This window comes from Tiliqua scincoides, chromosome 5 (assembly GCF_035046505.1).
Source record: "Tiliqua scincoides isolate rTilSci1 chromosome 5, rTilSci1.hap2, whole genome shotgun sequence".
NCBI classification, from domain to species: domain Eukaryota; kingdom Metazoa; phylum Chordata; class Lepidosauria; order Squamata; family Scincidae; genus Tiliqua; species Tiliqua scincoides.
This window is the reverse complement of record NC_089825.1, coordinates 90,435,088-90,456,255: the sequence shown is the minus strand read 5'-3', so window position 1 is coordinate 90,456,255 and position 21,168 is coordinate 90,435,088. Positions and strand designations below refer to the sequence as shown.

At 44.7% G+C, this 21,168-nt stretch overlaps 1 protein-coding gene across 1 annotated transcript in view; it reads left to right on the top strand.

Annotated features, from left to right (window-relative positions):
- COL1A1 (collagen type I alpha 1 chain) overlaps positions 1 to 13,574 on the top strand; it is a 40,638-nt gene extending 27,064 nt beyond the window's left edge. Inside the window, exons 34-46 of the mRNA XM_066626995.1 lie at positions 249 to 410; positions 1,548 to 1,655; positions 3,226 to 3,333; positions 4,323 to 4,376; positions 4,578 to 4,685; positions 5,937 to 5,990; positions 6,547 to 6,654; positions 7,471 to 7,524; positions 8,377 to 8,484; positions 8,582 to 8,864; positions 8,979 to 9,169; positions 10,358 to 10,600; positions 11,611 to 13,574. Of these exons, the coding sequence (XP_066483092.1) occupies positions 249 to 410; positions 1,548 to 1,655; positions 3,226 to 3,333; positions 4,323 to 4,376; positions 4,578 to 4,685; positions 5,937 to 5,990; positions 6,547 to 6,654; positions 7,471 to 7,524; positions 8,377 to 8,484; positions 8,582 to 8,864; positions 8,979 to 9,169; positions 10,358 to 10,600; positions 11,611 to 11,757 (1,728 nt within the window). The 3' untranslated portion in view covers positions 11,758 to 13,574. The remainder of the gene's footprint in view (positions 1 to 248; positions 411 to 1,547; positions 1,656 to 3,225; positions 3,334 to 4,322; positions 4,377 to 4,577; positions 4,686 to 5,936; positions 5,991 to 6,546; positions 6,655 to 7,470; positions 7,525 to 8,376; positions 8,485 to 8,581; positions 8,865 to 8,978; positions 9,170 to 10,357; positions 10,601 to 11,610) is intronic.
- Positions 13,575 to 21,168: the final 7,594 nt, after the last annotated feature.

Here is a 21,168-nt window from a genome sequence, read left to right as displayed (position 1 = left end):
AAATTGAAGCTGGTTCAAACCAGGTCAGCACAGTTGTTGACTGGAACCAGACACTGGAAGGTACCACTAAAAAAAGGCTAGCCATCAGGAAGAAAGAGCTTTCTCCTCCCAGACAAAGTAATCAGCTGACATTTGAGCATGGCCACAACTCATCTGGGGCCCGTTCCAAAAGGAGCTTCATTGAGACAGCATCAGTATCCTGCTTTTAGTTGTGAGAATCACTGACAATCCTCTTTCTTCTCTCAAAGGGTAATATTGGTCTTCCCGGCCCACCAGGCCCAGTTGGAAAGGAAGGTAGCAAGGGACCCCGTGGTGAGACTGGACCTGCCGGCCGCCCCGGTGAGCCTGGACCTGCTGGCCCACCTGGACCTGCTGGTGAGAAAGGATCTCCCGGTTCTGATGGACCTGCTGTAAGTATACACCAAGCCCTGCAATTCTCTTCACTAGTATCTTCCTCTTATCACAACTAGCAGGAGTTCCCTGTGGACAGCCCCACATATGCCCAGTGCTAAATAATTCTCCTGACTTAAATTGCTTTTAAAAAATCCCAGCTCTCCATAGAGATGTTGACTGACCCACATTAGACAACTCTAGCAACCCCTACCCTATTTTCAAAGCTCCAGGAATGAACCCTGGATGTTAATGTGGAGAAAGTGGACATTGGTTACTGTGCATGTACATCAGAAAGACCACATCTGTTCATAGGAAACAGTGTATCCACTGGTTGTTCCCCACCTTACATGCTACAGTAGTTACCAGCTTTTTGTTTTAAACATTAGGAATACAAAAGTAGGATGTGCTTACGTTGTAGAAATGGTCCTTGACATGGATGGTCACCCATCACCCTTTTGAAGGGACTCTCATCTAAAGAAAAATCCCACATCAAACCAGTCAGGAGACAAGATTAACAGTGCAATATTACACCTATTTACTCAGAAGTAAGTTCCACTGTTTTCAGTGGGATTTACTTCCAGGTACAGGATTGCAGCTATAATTTCCTTTCCATTGAACATGAATAGAAAGATCCGGAAAAGATTGTGATAACTTACAAATGAAGATGTAGGACATCTAGCAGTACTTTTCCTTCATAAATACCTTCCAAATTCTTGTTTCCCGACTTGCTCTGAGTCTCAGAAATGCCAACCTAGACACAGCTGCTGCTATGGCCTAGCTCAGGGGTTCCAGACTTGTTTCATATAGTAAGCCAAATAGCATTCCTGATGCCTACTGAGGTCCTGAAGTGATGTCATTAAAATGGGATGTGATGTCATTAAGCAGGTTGGGACCAGAAATTTTTCAGCAGTGACACCTCAACACAGCCCAGCAGCTGAGAGCAGCTGATGGTGGTGTTAGGCGAGCCTGATGGCCAGATAAAGAGCTTCCCCAGGCCACATCAGGACCACTGGCCTTATGTTTGATAGCTGCCTAGCTCCCCACTACCATCCCTTTTAAGATGTCACCTATTGCTGGAAATAATGAACTCTGTCCTTCCTCCAAGAGCAGTTTCTTGCTGACATCCCACTCAAGTTTCTTTCCCCTTCTTACAGGGTGCACCTGGTACTCCTGGCCCACAAGGTATTGCTGGACAACGTGGTGTGGTTGGTCTTCCTGGACAAAGAGGCGAGAGAGGTTTCCCTGGTCTTCCTGGACCATCTGTGAGTATTTTCTTTTCATTCTTCCAGCATCTTTAAGAAAATAACTGGGGTCCAGTTTCATCCTGGGCTGTATGGGACAGATTTGGGGGGAGGCCTCCAAGTGGAGAGAATGGAATTGGGAAATGTTCTTGGAGGGAACATTTCTTGAGAGAACTCAGCCACATATTGGACTGCAAGCACAAGGGGAAGAGCAAAAACAGCTTTTTTGGGATGTTCTTCAATGCTTAAAGATCCCACTTGAACTTTGGGGCAAGAACACGTAGAAATATTACAAAACTGAATAGGGGGTTTCTGGGAAATTTACTCCATTCTTGACTCTCCAGCACTCTGATTATTATAAACACATTTCTATGGGAGTTTATTGAAATCAATGGAACATGCCCAAGTAAGAGTACGTACGATTCCTAGCTGGGTCTCAAAATGAGGTTTCTTTCCATCCACATTCATGACTATTTCTGGGCATGCTTGTACTGCATAATAATCATGGACTTTTCAATCACCTTAACTGCAGAATTAGTATGCATTTACCCCATTTTTGTCTACTACTGGTAGTTGTTTTTCCTTACCACCAGAAACTTGGTGGCTGAGAAGGAAAGGCATTGTCATCCAGTAGAATTTAAGGAGCCACATGCTTTCCATAGTCGACTTCAGACAAAGCACCATTAATTTTTTTTGTTTTGCTTATGTGCATCTGCCCCTTCCCTCAAACCCTGAAGTCTAGTTGAGAGGCTGCTATTTCCAAGCCAAGCATTGGCGGATGAAGCCTGAGATTAGATCCTTTTCTGCCATTACTTGAGGAACTGTAAAAAGAAATTCAGTCCAGACAAGCCTGGCTTAACATCAAAGTGCACATTGTCAAATCTAAAAAGCTTTCCCCTTAATCCTCAGGGAAACCTGTTATTCACGCTACACTTAAAACCCAAAGACAGAATGTCCCAGCTGATGCTGTAGCTCTCATCCACTCACATTTTTATCTGAGCATCTTGCTGGACCTTCAAGAGAGTTTTGACAAATATTCTGTGTTTTAAGAAAATATTATATGAATGAATGAAGGTCTTGCAATAGCACAAGGCCTTGCACATAAGCCTTTCCTTGGCTCCTGCTGCTACATCACAGACGTGAAACAGCAAGCAGTAGAGGGAACCCTCGTCCCACAGCTCACGCAAGAGATCAAACAGTTGTCCTCACGCTGAGAGCAGTTGCGTCAGGCCAGCGAGGGCTCCAGCAAGTCACCGGAAGGCCAGAGGCTCATTGGAGACTGGGGTCTCCCTGCGGGCCAGATTGGGAGTCCCTGAGGGCCGCAAGTGGCCCCTGGGCCGGGGTTTGGGCACCCCTGCTCTAGAGCCTAGGAACTAGAGCATCATGCAATCTTGGTCTAGACTGGGCTCTCTGTCTCTGTCTATTAAATATTAGTTAACCATGGTAGCATGTAGGATGTATGGCTGTGTGTGAATGTGATTTTCCTCCTCCTCCTCCTCTCTCTCTCTCTCTCCCCCCCCCCCTCTTTTTTCCCCTTCTCAACTTCAGGCATTGGATTATTTTTGCTCTAATTGGGACTGATCTTTTTCAGGGCGAACCTGGCAAACAAGGCCCATCTGGAGCTCCCGGTGAACGTGGTCCTCCCGGCCCAGCTGGACCCCCTGGATTAGCTGGACCCCCTGGTGAATCTGGACGTGAGGTAAGTCATCCTATTTTCACCAGACCCCATGCACCTAAATTTGCCCATTTTTCCCCCTGGGGACACAGATCACCATCTTTTGCTATTCACCACAAATCTAGTCCAAGCTAAACTGTAATTTGATGAGGGACTGAAGCTCAATAGAGCCCATATGGCAAATGCTGAAAGTCTCAGGTTTGGCCTTTGACATCTTGACTCAAAAGGACCTTAAGCAGTAGGGCTGTGAAAAAAAACCCTCCATGAGACCATTGATAACTATGGTTAATCAGAGCAAATGGCACCAGTATAGATGGGCCACGTATCTATTTATTTAAAGATTTATACACCGCTTTTCTGATACTCAAAGCAGCATACAACCATAAAAATACAATATAAAATACAATTAATAAAAACAGTAAATAAAACCAATTAAGGACCAAATCCTATCCAACTTTCCAACCCTGGTGTAGTTATGCCAATGGGGTGTGTGCTGCATCTTTTGGTGGAAGGGTAATTACAGAGGCCTCCACAAGGTAAGGGAACATTTGTTCTCTTGCCTCGGGGCTGCACTGCACTAACACTAGAAAGCTGGACAGGATTGGGCCCTAAAACAATTAAAAAGATACAGTAAAAGTACAGTTAAAAGATGGCAAAACAGCAATATCGTACAAACAATCCATCTAAATCTAATTAAAGATATTTATACAAGTTTCAGAGCCTATTTCAATTGAAGAGTTTGGAACGTTATGCTCAGTGGAGCATTCTAAATCCTCCAGAAATTCTTGGGAATGGCGCTATTGTTCAATGGTAGACCAGATGCTTTGCCTGCAGAATGCCCCCCAGATTCAATCTCTGGTGTCTCCAGGTATACCTGGAAGCAGATCTGCATGAAATGCAGGAGAGCAGCTTCTAGTCACTGGAGATGGAACTACATGGACTGACTTTAGATAAGGTAGCATCAGATATCTGTCAGTTCTGCTTAGCTAAGCTTTCTTTCTCCTGTTTTGCAGGGCTCTCCTGGTACTGAAGGTGCTCCTGGACGTGATGGTGCTGCTGGTCCTAAGGTGAGTTACATACACCTACATGTAGCAGTTGTCAAAAACTGGCCAGTGTTGCACAGAATGAGTATTATTGAACAGAACTATCTGTTTGCATTAGCTATCTGTGTAGCAAGTAGGGTGGATGGTTGCATGTGGATGTGACTGTGAAAGGCTGACCCAAAACTGATTTTGATTCTCTCTTCCTCCTTTTCCTTTCTCAAATAGGGTGATCGTGGTGAGTCCGGCCCAGCTGGTCCCCCAGGTGCTCCCGGAGCCCCTGGTGCCCCTGGCCCCGTTGGCCCTGCTGGCAAGAATGGAGACCGTGGTGAGACTGTAAGTACTGTTTTCATTCATTCTCCTAAAATATTAAATCTATATCTAGAAGGGTAGCCCATTTTAGAAGCAAAAAGGGAATCCCATGGTCAGGAGTCCCTCATTCTCTCCTGTTCCTACCTCTATTGTTCCATATACACAAGGTCACATTCTCCGATTCCAAAACAATGAAATCTGCAACAACAACCCACAAATTTCCCTGTTTGTTCACACTCACTGAACATACACCCCCAAACATACTGCAGATCTACTTGGAACACTCTCCACCCCCAAGAACCACCATACAGATTCAATATGTAATGACTGCTAAGGGCACATGTGTATGGCCATACCTTCCCAGTTAATTAAGTTGAATGTATATGCTACGTTCTGAGCTCACATTCATTGAGAGGATGAGACTGGAGCTCAGTGAGCGAGTGCACGCTTTGCACAGGGAAGGAAGGTCACAAATTCAGTGCCTGGCATCTCCCCGGTTGGACTGGGAAAAGCCCCTTGAAAGCCCGAGAGCTGCTTCCAGTCTGTGTAGATAATAATGAACTAGCTGGCCTGATTCAACAGAAGGCAACTTCCTATGTTTACTGGAGGCACACATGCAAGATCACATCCTTTTCCTCTGCATTCATTAGTGCAAGGACAGGCACCCATGCCTCCATATTCACTGCAGTAAAATCATTACATAACCTCTTATGTGACCATTTGGCCACCCATGTTGCAAGTACATCAAAGGCTTGCAGAGATCACACACTTGTGCTCTTTGATATATTTCCAGTGCAAAAGGTAGCAGAACCCAGGGGTCACATCATCCACTTGCATCCCAACAAACGCCTCGCATCTCAGTTCAAAAGCACATCATTATTTCATGCCTCTCTTCTATGGGATCCATCTCCCATCCAGGCATTCGTCAAGCTTGCTTAGCTGCAGGCAACAGCGCAGTATCCTGCAACTTCAGACCCTGCCTTGTGCCTGTTGAAACCGAGCATCTCACCCACTTATTTTAACACCAAGGTTCCTGCTCTTGCTGCAAACATTACTTGCTAGCTAGTCCGCTTCACAGTATTCAGGATTCAAGTTACAGGGATGGAAGGGAAACCAAGGCCATTGCCCCATTGTGTAAATTGCTTTGCCCCGCCTAACATTTGCAAGGAAACAGTGCCTTGCTAAGATGGGATTCCTAAAGCAACAGAAGGGTACATCCAGTTATATTTGATGGTTTTAACATATTCTCCTTCTCTTCCCCTCTCCCTTCTCTAGGGTCCTGCTGGTCCCGCTGGCCCCGCTGGCCCTGCTGGTGCTCGTGGTCCTGCTGTAAGTTTGGAGTTAATATTGTTCCTTATTTTAAACAGAAATGGAAAAATTATAGGAATTAGTTGTTGCTATGCTCATTACTATATCATTTCATATCAGCTGAGAGGAGTTAGTCGTTTATTGTGTTGCCCTCTCAACTCTATTGTTGTCTCTACCTTGCCTTTAGAAGTAAGACAAATGAAAACCAAGTCTTTGAATTGTCAAGATTTCAGGTCCACCACAGCTGCACAGTATTGCCCCTCAATAGATGTTTGAGAAAGCCCGTTCAGTTTATTGTTATGTATTTTTTAAATTTTTATACTGCCCTTCCTCCAAGGAGCTTGGGGTGGTGTACATAATCCTTTCCCTCCTTTTGTCCTCACAACAACCCTGTTAGGTAGGTGAGGCGGAGTGATAGTGACTGGCCCAAGGACTCCCAGGAAGCTTTGTGGCTGAGTGGGGATTTGAACTGGGATCTTCCAGGTTCAATTCCAACTCTCAATCCACTACACCATCCTTGCTCTCTCAATTTTTAATTTTAACTAGTTATTTTTTCATTCTTTCTTTTCATTTCTAGGGCCCACAAGGTGCTCGTGGTGACAAGGGTGAGACTGGTGAACAAGGTGACAGAGGAATGAAGGGACACAGAGGTTTCTCTGGTCTCCAGGGTCCCCCTGGTCCCCCTGTAAGTATCACTTACATTCTCCTTTTCTGACATAGGGCAGTCCTACAATTTATCATGGAGCCCAGGAAAGGATAGGATATGACCCTGCATGCCCACAAAGAGAGGACACCTGAGTCAGGTGGTTGATTTAATCCTCTTTGTTCAGAATCCTCTTGGGCTGCTTCAGGGAATGGTGAAACTACATTTTTGCATGACACGGACAAGAGTAGACTCTACATAAGCTCATATCTTTCCAGTTTCAAATTTAGTTCAAGGACTCTGACCAGCTTTTTAAAGGCTGCCATCCTCATGATGTGAATAAAAATATTAAATGCCCACAAGGAAGGTGATTTTTCTGCATCCAAGATCAAAAGAGGCCAGGCTGGCTGACAACTTTTTCCTTTAGACCTTTCCAGTCCTGCATGTTTGTACTTTGAAGCTAAGGAGAATATTACGATTGAGTCAATAATTGAATTTTTTTTAATGCACCTTTGAAGAACTTTCCTTGAAGTTGCCTTTTAGAAAGATCTGAAGGGGAACTGCTCAGGTGCCATTAGGAGGGCCTGTTGTGCCCGTATATGCAAGCAAGTGTGCCAGTTGGAGACAGAGATACTACAGCCTACTGAGAGGTCCAAGAATCCATGTCTAGACAGATTATCAAGTATCCCTGCTGAGATTCAGCCCAGTAGACACCCCATTCATTTGAATTGACTTTCTCACATGTTGAAAAAATTTGCTTCTACAAGGAAGAATATCAAGTTGAATTGACCACTTCTTTTCCTCTCACCTCACTCCCTCTTTCCCTCCCCTCACTTTCCTCACTCCCCTCTTATGTAGGGTGCTTCTGGTGAACAAGGTCCCTCCGGTGCTTCCGGCCCTGCTGGTCCAAGAGTAAGTATGATTACGCCGTCATCTTTAAGGAGACAGCTCAGGGACAAATCCCCAAGTCATCAAGCAGACTGGATAGCAGTCATCTCTTGATGGTGGTGTGAAGGTGCTATACATTTGAACCACGGCATAGCCTTCTGTGTAATTAAAAGGGGGAAAGGAAAGTTTGAAGATCAGAAAGCATACCATAAAGAAATCTTCAAGAATCCCAGACAAACTTCCAAAGTCCTACTGAAGGTTCTATTCAGGAACAATTCAGACCTTAGTTTACCATGTTAGCTGCTGTGGAAGGGATTTAGTGGTGGCTGTGCAAAGGCAATGTATTTGCTATTGGTTTAGCTGAGGATTGACTTCCGTAACTTGAAGGAGATGCAAAGTGAGAGTGACGGAATATATTCATATACAGTAATACAAATACGCTTGTGCACTCCCTCTAAATTGACGTTGAGGAAGCAGAAGCAGCAACTGAATGAAGAGGTCCAGCAGCCCCCAGGGTCATTTGTGTTGAACCCATGATTCCCCATTCCTCTGTCTGCCAAAAAATAGTGGGAAGCACTGCAATAATCAATATTTTGTGTTGGAGGCACACATTCCAGCCCTTGCCCAAAAAGCCCAGCAGACACATCCAGCAGACATAACATTTGGAGTGTTATAAGTTCCAAAGCACCCCAGTCATCAATGGCAGGAAGATATTAGCTGAAACTGAAAGGGTGGTACCTTTTTTTTTTTTTTTTTGGTTGAAGCAAAATATGAATGGGGTAGAGCAAGACTTTGATTCCTTCCATGTGTCATGTGTCTTGCTCCAGCCAATGCTGAAACCTCTCTAACAATGCACATGTTCTCTCTTTCTGACAGGGTCCTCCTGGATCTTCCGGCTCTCCTGGCAAAGACGGTCTGAATGGTCTCCCTGGCCCCATTGGCCCACCTGGTCCCCGTGGTCGTACTGGTGATGCTGGCCCTCAAGTATGTATTCCATCTAATTGTAGCAGTCTGACAACTGGAATGCATTGGGTGGAGGTGATCGCCTTCAACTCTTTCTTCTTTTCTTCTTCTTCTACAGGGTCCTGCTGGTCCCCCAGGCCCACCTGGTCCCCCAGGCCCACCTAGCGGTGGCTTTGATTTCAGCTTCATGCCCCAGCCTCCTCAGGAAAAAGCTCACGATGGTAGCCGCTTCTACAGAGCTGATGATGCCAATGTGATGCGCGACCGTGACCTGGAAGTTGACACTACCCTCAAGAGCCTGTCCCTCCAGATTGAGAACATCCGTAGTCCTGAGGGAACCCGTAAGAACCCAGCCCGCACTTGCCGTGACCTGAAGATGTGCCATGGAGACTGGAAGAGTGGTAAGTGCAGGCAAAGTCCAATCTGTCTCCTCTTAGCACCAGGAATTCCTTTTGCTTCTGGACCTCTCACTCATATCCTTCTGGATATCTCACTCATTCATTCTTCCTCCTCAGGCGAGTATTGGATTGACCCCAACCAAGGCTGTAACCTGGATGCCATCAAGGTCTACTGTAACATGGAGACTGGAGAGAGTTGCGTCTATGCATCTCAGCCCACTATTGCCCAGAAGAACTGGTACATCAGCAAGAACCCCAAGGAGAAGAAGCATGTCTGGTTTGGCGAGACAATGAGCAATGGCTTCCAGGTGAGAAGAGGAACCAGTTGGATATGAAAGCTGAACAAACAACTTAGCTAGGAACCCTGAGATGGGATTGGTAGGAGTGAGAGTTCCTCCGTGGTTAGGCTTGTTCTGATTCATCTCCCAAGCTGGAACTGGTATAAGTTCCTTAAGGATTGTCTGTGCAAAAGGACCTGGTGTGAGAGTTTTTTTTTGTTTCAGTACAAGTTTTGGTCTTGTTTAGCTTGAGGAAGAGAAGGGCAGAGGTAATGCACAGGTAAAGTCAGCGTCAAAGAGAGGGATGAATCCATGTCTGCCATTGACAAGACAAGGAACAATTGCTAAAACAGCAATCAGAAAGACTGAGACCTGCTTCTGGGAAATACTTTCTACTGAAAAGGTTGGAGGAGTCCAGGATCAGACTCCTTGCTTGGAGAAGCCATGGAAGATGGCTTCAGGAAATGTCTCCCACAGCTGTTTGCCCAAGTGTTTGGTTGAGTCAGTTTAGATAGGTTTGATTCCTGGGCAAAGGGGAGTACCTGGATTATCTCGGAAGATAATTTCCAGCCTGACATCCAAGATTGTTCATCACAGTAATTGAAAGTGGATGAGTTTTTCTAGCTGGAGGAGGGTGGGGTAGGTTGTTATTGGCCAAAGAGTCTCAGATTCCTGATGCTTGCAAAAGAAGTTGGCCTTGATGACCCATGAGGTCATTTCCAACTCTATGACTATATGAAACAAAGGAGAAAAAAAGGTCAAAAGTTAGTACAGTGCATGTAGTTTTCAGGCCTTTGATTCCAGAAGTTTCATTGACTTCACAGGTTAAAAGACCAAGCAGTTATCAAAAAACCAGTTTAGCATGCTGAATCTAGGCTGGTTTGACAGAGCTATAAACTGGTGCTATTGGAAAATGCAATCTGCTAATGAATCCTATTCAAGGAAGAAAGGTGTTTCCACCCTCCCCCCATCTCTGTTCATCTCATGAGTCCAGGGGGCTATTCCTTGATTGTATTCTTGCTTTTTAAGAAGAGCAAAGTCAGTTTTTCTTGCTTTGCCAAGGCCCAGTTATTCCTGTTTTTGCTGCCCAGGCATCCTGCACACTGAGAGGAAGCACAGCGGCACCAGCTAGGTTTTGGGGTATACATGAAGTTTATGAGAAGCAAGTTTTAAAAAAAATGAGCACTAACCTTTTATGCTCTCCATTTCTCTCTGCAGTTCGAATATGGTGGCGAAGGATCCAACCCAGCAGATGTTGCCATCCAGCTGACCTTCTTGCGCTTGATGTCCACTGAAGCCTCCCAGAACATCACCTACCACTGCAAGAACAGCGTGGCTTACATGGACCAACAGACTGGCAACCTGAAGAAGGCTCTGATCCTCCAAGGTTCCAATGAAATTGAGCTCAGACCCGAGGGCAACAGCCGCTTCACCTATGGTGTCATCGAAGATGGCTGCACGGTGAGCCCTTCAATCTCAGGGTCCTGGGTCCTGAAGCCAACCATGATTGGGGGGGGGGGGGAGGAAACAACCAGTTGCTTTTAAACGGACTTAGATGAAAGTGTCTGAAATGGGTTACAGTGTCTTACTTTTCCACTGTACCTGTGTTAAAACTTTTGTCCATGCTCTGGAACTGGGACTGATACCTGGCAAGGCAAACCATGTAAAAGAATAGGATTGAGCCAGATGCTGGGAAACAGGGTTAGATGAGTCTGAAGGGTTAAGTCAGTGTCACCGGCAGATGGCCCAGTCAAAATTAAAGCAATCTGTATTAGAAAACCTATCTTGGCTGGTAGACAGTACTGAGTGTTTGTGTATTCACATCCACCAATAGAACTCCATGAATTATCCTACTGATCCCCATATGGTCTTGAACTCCTTATCCATTGATGCAGTAGCATCAGTTCAGCCTTCTGTTTGCTTCCACCATTTGATTCAGGGACAGAATTTTCTGTTTTATAAATATATATTTAATTTGCAAGGCCTATTTTGACTCCAAAGGTCCACAGGGCGGGAGACTGACCAAATGTGGAAATGGGTTCTAACCCAATTAGTTTTTAGAAGGCTCGCAGCCAGCCAAATGGGTGAGCTCAATTTCTCAAGGGATAGGGTGACCTTCCTTGGCTGAACATGCTACTTTTCCAGTTGCGGAGAGGATGGCCCATGCCAAAGACTCCAGCCTCATCAGTGGGCTTTGCCCATTCATTCTCATACTACCCTGGTGTTCTAAGTATTGCTGTGATTACTTTAAAAAAACTAGCAGACATATGCAAAATACCACAACTCCTTGCAGAAGTTAAACCGGAATGGGCAATCAGGGCAGAGAAGCCTCAAGAACACGAAACTACTATTTAGGAAGACAGTGAGAGCTGACAGAGGCAATACATTCCTCTGCATGCAGAAGCCTTATTAGAAATCTGTTAGGCTGTGATCCAGTGACTAATTTCTTTCTGCTTTCCCTTCTTCCACAGAGTCACACTGGCTATTGGGGAAAGACAGTCATCGAATACAAGACATCAAAAACTTCCCGGTTGCCCATCATTGATGTGGCTCCCATGGACGTTGGTGCCCCAGACCAAGAATTCGGCCTTGAGTTTGGACCAGTCTGCTTCTTGTAAACCCAAAAGGAAACCTGACAGTTTTAAAAATAAAATAAAAAACAGCCAAAAAAGAAGGAAATTTCACATGGACTTGAATTTGTGTCTTTTTCTATCCATCATCTCTAAAACTATTTTTGTTTCCGTTAAAAAACAAAAAAACAAAAAAGCATTAAACCAAAAAAATAAAAATAAATGACTTTTCAAAAATAATTAAGGAAGTGCATCCACTTGCTTGACTTTTGTTTTTAAATTAAAATCCCCGAAGACAGAATGGTTTGATTTCATCTTTTTTTTTTCTAAGATCAAGTAATATCTTGGGATCACTCTGCACATTCCAAAAAATGCATATACAACAACCATCCAAAATGACAAAATCAGTCCAAACCAAGCAACATCTGGACAATTACCAGTTTTGAAAACTTGTTGTTTCCACGACAACAAGAACAATGCTAAACTAATGGTAGAACCTGCCCTTCACACCCCCATAAAATATTCCCCTATTACCTTGGAGCTGGAAAAAAAAAAGTCCCAGAATTTACCTACAGGCCAACTTTCTCTGCTAGTACCTTTCAATAGAGAGCTTTTTCTTTCGTTTTGTTTGTTTATTACAGAAAGCAATACCACTGAAAAGATTATTCTTTCAGCCATTTGAAATGTACATTTTTTTTCTGCTTTGTTCAGTCGGCAATTGAAATACACTTGACCCTGTCCAGACACAGGTGTGGCATTCAGTGGTTTTCAAAACAGGAACCTGTTCGGACGAAGAACAGATGAAATATGTCTGTCCTTTGAGAGAGGTTGGATATTATATCTTTTTAAGGGGGAAAAACACAAGTTACAAATATTTTGTCGGTGAACAACTGAAGGAAAAAAAATGGCCAATAATACTAGAAAGCAGAGAAAATGCAATGTTAAATGTATATTATTGTTGTATGGACGGCTACCTCACCATTGTCATTTTCAAGTACTCTGGGGTAGTTTTGGGCTTTTTTTTAATGCTAGCAACAGGTTGCAATGGGAGGGGGGACAGGGCAGGATTCCAGGTTTAGACAAAGGTGCTAACTGTGTCATATAATATATATAGTTTCTTTGCTAAGTTAATAATTGCAGGTCCCAAATGGAATTTTTTATTTTATTTTTTGAGATGGTGAAAACTACAAAAACCTGGCCCCACGTGGAGGTTACTAAGAGGGGCCGTTTGGTGCTATTTTTGAAATCAGTCTGTTGGAGGGGGGAAAGCAAATTTGATGCATTGCTGCCCAGACGTACTTGTGAATTTTCAAAAGGTGCTAATTTTTTTTTTTTTGTTTTTTTGAATGAGCAAAACAATCCAGGATTAAAAAAAAAAATAAATCAAACATTGCTACAAGGGATCAAGGTCTGAACAATTTCTGTCTTTATGTTATAAAGCAGGTGGATCCCCTTTTGGCTTGTCTTTTTCCCTTTCATCCAGTTCTTCTCCACCACCATTCCTGTTTCTGCTTCCATCTCTCTCTCTGTCCATCACCCCCCAAAAGCCAACTCTTCTGCCAAGCCTCTCTTGTTCTCCCATGGTCCTCACTTGCTGCTGATTCATTCCTCCTCCTTATTCAACTCTTCCCCTCCTTTTCACTCCCCTCCCAAAATTTCCCCCTCATCCCAAATCTCTCTTTTTTCTGTCTTTCAGCAGGTTTTCCCTCCAAGCAAACCCAATTCCTCTCTTTAACAAGAGGCAGATGTTCTAGGGAGTGTGAGCGACCAAAGATTCTGTACCTATTTTGTATATGTATAATAATTTGAGATGTTTTTAATTATTTTGACTGCTGAAATAAAGCATGTGAAATGATCCAAATACACCAGTGGTTCTTCGGACTTTTTCTGTCATGCAAGACAGGTGGTGTTGGTTGGGGGGGGAGGCGGTTGGCTGGGGGAAAATGGGGGCCACACTTTTCACACCCTGATCGAGGTGTGTCTGCACTTCAAACGTAAGCCATGTCGCAAAGGCTTTTAACTGTCATGGCCTTTCCCGAAGAATCCAGGGAGTGGAAGGTTTGTGAGGGTGCTGAGGCTGAAAGAGTCCTAAGGCACTAGGTGACAGTTCTCATGGTTTTGTTATTTTGGGTGGGAGTCCTGACAGTTAAACCAGTTTACGTTGGCAGTATAGACAAGCCCTAGAGACAGAGGAAAGGAGGAGACCAAGAAAGGCCACCTTGCAATGTTCTTCCCTTGCTGAATTCTCCTAATATTTTTTCACTTTGCATGGTCCTCTGTCTCCTTCTTTTGTGCCTGGTACTCCCTCCCGCTCTCGCTCCCTCTCCCTCCCACTTCTATTACAACTGATCAACATTGCCCATCACCAGCACCACCACCACAATCCTCTTCCCATTCCCACAGCACAACCACCACAAGGCTTCCTGGGTTTGTTTTTTTCAGGCCCTGCTCTTTTTATGTGTATGTGCAGAAATACAGAAAATAGGCAGGTAAAAATGTTCTTATCGCTGTATCTCCCTGCAAGGAAATGTTTTCTCGCACCCCTACTGAATGTGGACGTGCCAGGCTGCTGTCAAAACCCATGATCAGGACCAATGGGAAAAATGCATTGTCTGGTCATGATTCCATGAATGAATGAGTCGTCTTTTCTTTTTGTTTTGATCTGTTTGCTGTTTCCATAGACAAAGAGTTCATTGCCATGAAATCTCTCTCATTTTCCCACAGAACTAGACTTTGTGGGGGAAGTGGGGAAGGAAACTTAGTTCATCCCATCACTTGGTTACATTGTATAATGGCAATTACTTTTAATTTTGAAGTGTGGGGTTATGCCCCTAAAGCTGTTAGAGCAACAAAATGGACACAAAAGGCTGGGGACCTACCAGAATGCTGAGGAAGATTCACCAGGTACGAGTCTTCTGATGAACATAAAATTCCTCCTGGGAATATTCCATCTTCAAAAGGGCCCTGGAATTCTTTTTTTAAAAATTATCTTCATCTTTCCTTAATTTTCTCTGTTAGTCCGTCACATTGCTCTTCACATTTGTGACCCTGGAAAAATGTTTCTCGGTAAGAAACAAGCACCCATTCAAAAAGAAAGGAAAAATCCATTTTGTTCTTCAAAACGTGGCAACCCCGTCGACTCCTCAGAAGCGAGACGTCAACTTCACACAGCTGGATTTGTCTGCTGAAGTTAGTTCTGGCAATTTTAATTTCTTAAAAAAAAATAAAATAAGAAGAAGTGCTGGGGCTTCAGCCCACCTAGGAAGTATACCACCAGGATTGAAAGTCCCACTCACTGATCCAAAATGTATGATGAGAGAGGCCATGGTAACTAAGCGGCAAAGGAATGGAACTCTGTGAGGCACTTTTTCACGTGATACTGGAAGAAACAGATCTCATACTTAAGCCGCAGGCACATAATAAGCTTACATATCTACAAAATGTATCCTATCTACAAAAGTTCAGGCCACAAGGAACTCATTTGTCTCCAAGCTTCCACATGCTCTCTCTTCTTGCTCTAATTTAACAGCCTCATCAATCCCCCACATCTTTTATTTTACCCCATCTTTTTTGGTCCTGGATTCCTCCTCCCTCTTTTCCATTGCCCAGTTTCATCTGCCTTCTCTCTCCTTTTCCAATTTTCCATTAGGTCTTGTGCCACCTTCAGTCTGTCCCGTTGTCTCTCTCTTTCTTTCCCTTCCAGCTCTTGGCTTTCCCAAGATCTCTTTAAAATGAACCGAGCCTTCAATTCCTTTTACTTCTCTTACCTGATGTTCTCAGAAGAAGAAGAGAGGAAAACACACCTCCTTCCCTGTCATATGTGAGAGTTAGCATCCTTCCCACATGCCAAGAAAGCTGGATACAGTTCAATGGTCCTCATTCAGGAGCTCCCAAAAAGGGCTCTTTGCTTCAAAGGGGGCTTTGTCAATGGGAAATATACACCGCAGGCATTGCCTGGAGAAAATTTTGCCCCTTCCAAAGAGGTCTGCTTGTGAGTACAGGAAAGCACAGCTGTGCCACTACTGCTCATGCATAGTCCGTTTTCTTAAAACACAACAGTCAGAGATTCTTTTGCATTTCCAAAACAGCCAACAGCTGCCTGGAAAAGCCCAAATGGGATGGGATTAAAAGCAGTCTCTGTAATTCAATTTCCTGCAACTACCTTCACCTATTTCACTCAGGGTGCAATCCTGACCAACTTTCCAGCTCTGAGGTAAGGGAACAAACATTTCCTTACCTTGAGGAGGGCTCTGTGACTGCCCCCTCCAATTGCATGATGCAACACATGCCCATCGGCACAGCTCTATCAGTGCTGGGAAGTTGGTTAGAATTTGGGCCTCATTTGCCCTCTTCCTCAAACTCCTTCCCTTTCCTCTGTCACACCTCTCCACAGGAGGTGCATGTTAAGCAAACTTAGCCCAGCTTGACCTCACCTCCACTTCCATTGCTGTTTGATCTTCACCCCTCTCACAGTGGATAGAGGTAAAGATCAAACAGCTCTGGAAGTGGAGATGAGGTCAAGCCAGGAATAGGAATATATTCCCCCATTTGTCTGTGCCTCTTAAAGACTGGTGACTGTAGCAGATCCACACTTTGTTTCTAGCAAGGGCCCCATAGGATCCTGGGCACACTTCTTGTCAGGAACAACCCAGTGATAGACTGAGATGAGGTGGGTTGTCTGAGTTGGTGGATGGATGCAGGCAGCTTTTTGTGCCCTTGGACACCTCCACCAAATTTAGGCCCCATTTGCTCCCTTACCTGTTCCTCCCTGCTCCACTACTCTATGGCATGAAATAGGGAAACGTAGGAGGAAGGAATAAAGCTAGGAGACACACTGTTCCATTTCCCTGTTTCAAGACAGAAGCAGGAAGGGAGGCAGCAACAACAACAGCAGCAGATTAGGAAGAGGACCTTCTGTGTGCAAAGAGAAGGACTAAGGACCAGATCCTGAAGGCCCAGCACTTGCCCTCTGCTGATCCTGAGCGTTGCAAATGTGCAATAAGGCATTCCCACAAGATTCAGTGCTGGCTCAACGCTGGTGCTGGCTCAGTGCCAATCTGTGCTGAGCTATCACCAGCTGGAGGCCCACTGCATTGCCACCAGGAGCAAGGGCCAAGTTCTGGGTGGCAGTGTGGTAAGTCGGGGTGGGGGGAAAGCGTTCTGGGAAGGGCTGGAAGAAGGCGGGGCAGGGGGAGGAAGCAGGGAGGGACTGGTAGAGCTCTGCTGTGCTGGATCCAGAACCCCACATCAGGCCTCCCAGGCCAACACCGGGCTGCTCAAATCTGCGCCAGCTAAACAGCCAGTGCTGACTTGAGTAGCCCCATTGCTGGGCTTGGGCCTTGACCAGGGAAAGGGCACAAATGTCCCCGTCCCTTGATGAGCCACCAGTGGCTGCCCGAAGCCCATAGGATGCAACGGTCGCCATTTTGGCACTGCCGTTCCTCTGAGCTCTGGGCAGCTCAGTACTGGACTGTAAGTGGGCTACTGCCACCACTGCCATCATTGAGCGCAATCCTAACCCCTTATGTCAGTGCTTTCCAGCACTGGCATAGTGGTGCCAATGGGACATGTGCTGCATCCTGCAGTTGGGTTTCGATCATGGAGGTCTCCTCAAAGTAAGGGAATGATTGTTCCCTTACCTCAGAGCTGCATTGCCCTTATGTCAGTGATGGAAAGCACTGATATAAGGGGTTAGGATTGTGCCCATTGTCTTTTCTCCACAGTGGCGGATGGGCTGATTCAGTGGCTGCCTTCATACCTGTAGACTCTGCTGAAGTGGTGGAATAAGGGCATGTGTGCCCAACTTAGGGAGAAGCAGCGGGAGGCTTCAGCCATTTCCTCTTGGGCCAGGCATGCAACTTTTGGCAGCCGCAAGTCTTTTTTCCACTGCAGTCACATGGAAAATTACAAATTGCAGCACTCTTTCTACACCAACAGTGGACGCTGCTTGCACCATGTCCTATCTATATTAGTGGGCAGTGCATCATGGAACATCAGTGGGACATATTTGACTGACCCTCCTCCTTTTATCACATCTTTTATACCTCTCCAAAAAAGATGGACCAGAAGACTGTGAGCCTGCAATGCTTGGCTTTGCTCTTTTTCACTGTACATCATTTAGTTGTGCTATAGATGACAAATCTGAGGTATTTATTGTCAGGCCTGTCCCTGCAGCTAAGAACATAAGAACATAAGAACAGCCCCACTGGATCAGGCCACAGGCCCATCTAGTCCAGCTTCCTGTATCTCACAGCGGCCCACCAAATGCCCCAGGGAGCACACCAGATAACAAGAGACTTCATCCTGGTGCCCTCCCTTGCATCTGGCCTTCTGACATAACCCATTTCTAAAATCAGGAGGTTGTGCATACACATCATGGCTTGTACCCCGTAATGGATTTTTCCTCCAGAAACTTGTCCAATCCCCTTTTAAAGGCGTCCAGGCTAGATGCCATCACCACATCCTGTGGCAAGGAGTTCCACATACCAACCACACGCTGAGTAAAGAAATATTTTCTCTTGTCTGTTCTAACTCTCCCAACACTCAATTTTAGTGGATGTCCCCTGGTTCTGGTGTTATGTGAGAGTGTAAAGAGCATCTCTTCTGTTTCCTTTCACTTTCTATAATTTCATTTTGCAATCTGAGCTCCCATCAGACAGGAAGAAACAGAGGTCTCCTGGTGTGTCAAAGCTCCCCCTACAAGGAAGCTTTTTTGTCTAGCTGGTTAGAAGAGGCCATCCATATGGGCCTCCCTTTCCGTGACATCAACAAGCATTTTCCTGAAGGAGCACTGAACATGCAGTTCTGCAGCTGTGTGCAATTGATTATCCTTGTGGCACACCAGATGCTTTATTTCCACTTACTGTTATGGTGGCTTCATCCTGCTCCTGCTTCACTAGCCAAACAACCATAAACATGTCATCAAGGAGAGGAGCAGCTTTCATTCCAGAATGCAAGATGGTATTGCAGGAAAGTCTATAGCTTGTTTGCTCTTTCAATGAGGTTTTAAAACCCAGCCAACTTATGCTGTGCTGCTGGAGAGGGAAAATGAGCATACTGTTCAGTGAGAAATGTTTTTTTTTAAAGAGAAAAGAAAGTAGTCTTTAAACAGCGGGGCACTGCAGTAATGGGCCTGCTTGCCCTCCCAGCGGCCTACCTCGGCCGGCGCAGTTTTCCCATTCAGTCAGTGCTGCGGGGCTCTCACCAGCCTCACTCCTCACACAGTGGCGCAAAAGTGCTTTACGGCATGTTTGTGAACCTCTGGGCCGGCACAACTCCGGCACAACCCGGCAGATCTGTGGGTCAGGATTTTGCCCTGCATCTCCCTTCTGAGAGAAGGAATCAGGTTTTCCCAGGTACAGCTTGAAGCCTGCTGAAAAACTGAAAACTCCATTTACTTCGACCAGAGACGACAACTGGGCAGAAAAACTGTCATGGGAAATGATAACACCCCCACTTCTTTGAAAATGTTGATGTCTACGGCAGTAGTTCCCAAATTGTGGGTCTGGACTCACCAGTGGGTCACGACCTGATTTTTGAAAGGTCACAAAACTGAAAAGTCGCTGATAGCTGAAAAGGAAAATGCAGGGTCCTGTAGAAAACGAAAGGAGCAGTATGTGCGTGTTTACTTGCGAGTAGGCAAATGTTCATTCATCCACATCGAAGGGCAGGCCAAGGGGAAGACAATGTCACCAGAGTAGTCCTTGATTCTTTGAACATAGGCCCCAACAAACTCTCAAGAAGAAGGTTGTCCCACCCCCCACTCCAAATTGACAAGGAAAATGTATTCAGCTCTGTGGAAAGTGAAACTCAGCCACATGTGTGTGTTTACTTGCAAGTAGGAAAACGTACCCTGGTTCTTTTTTTTTTTAGTCTTGTATAGCTAGGTGGGTTGCAATAGAGTGACATTTTTTAAAAGTGGGTTCTGGTGCTAAAAGTTTGGGATCTACTGGTCTACAGGCTGCATGGGTGGGGGGGGGGAGAAGTAAAAAGTGTTGCTTTGCTTGGGTTCTCTGCTTTGCACTGAATGACTATAGAATTCTTGAGAGATTTTGTGCTCCTTGGTTTGACCACCAAAGAAGAGGTGAAAAGAAAATGTTTACCTTGCTTCTCAGACCAGGCTAAAGAGGAGGTAATGATGCTTACAGGAGGAGGTGGAAAAGACAGTTCAAGATCTTCGGATCAAAATATATTTTGTTCTAACCATATGTCAAGGCACTAAATTTGTGGGTTGGACTTCAAATGTCTTTGGATTTTTTTTTTCTAGCATTAGGAATTTAAGAGCACTGATTACTTTTTATTAATTTACATCACCATTCACAAATTCACTCATGGTTTCAGGATGGGTTTTCACTTTGCCCTCTTCAGGTGGTGAAGATGATGTGCGAATGGATTTTTAGTCTGCATGCACAGGCAGTAATAATTTGTTGGTTTGAAAGTTGTCCAGAAGTTTAAGAATTCAGTTACAAAATATGAAATAAAACATTCTTTAATTGGATCAGATTGTGAAAGTGCCTGCGAAAATGCAAAAGCTTAGCATATACATATCTGATGTAATTAGATTACATTTGATTTAAAAATAATTTAAAAATAAACATAATCATAGCCTATGCTGGATCGTCAGTCCTTGGGGATAAAATTTTAAAAAAAAAACCTAGGTAGCTGTGATGCTTGATGAAAAAGGGTTTCCATTATGTTTTCTTCAGCTGTGACCCCTCACAATAAGCACCAGAGGCAGCAAATGTTTGGAGGGGCACACCAACTGTGCATGTGTGTGCATCAAAGAGATGGATATGTATGATGTTGATGTGTTCAAAGGTATGTGTTGGTCAAAGTTGTTGAGACTTGTTTTGTGCTGGGGCAGAGTATATTCAAAAAATGAGATGTTGATCATTTTTGCTTCCTTTGCCAGAAAGAGTAGGGTACATTCTGTTGATGTAACATGTGCTAAGGGAGAATGGGAAATCTGTTATGTGTTTTATTACATTCACACTGAAAGTGTGTGCTTAGAATGAGAGAGAGAGAGAGAGAGAGAGAGAGAGAGAGAGTTTGGAGAGCTGGTGCATGTATATTTGCTTAAACTTTATGTACATTGGAAGTGAACATTTCACTGGAAGTGACAGTTTGGGGAGCTATGCATCTGTGAAGGAAAGAAATGTTGTGAGGGTGTGTGTGCTGACATTTGAGCATAGCCAGATACACACAAAACCAGCAAAACACTGTGTGATCATTGTAGCACCCACAGAAAAATTGCACCAAGTTGCCACATAGAAAGTGTACGTGCATGTGTAGGTGTATAAAAGCACATCCAGAGCATCACACCCCATGGGTGAATGCAGTCTCTCCTCAACTGCAAAGCAGGTGTTTGTGCAACTGACACATGATAACCACAAAAGGGATTCTATTTCCACACATGGGCTGCATTTGCTGGATCAGGATAACACGTATTTTTGAAAGTGC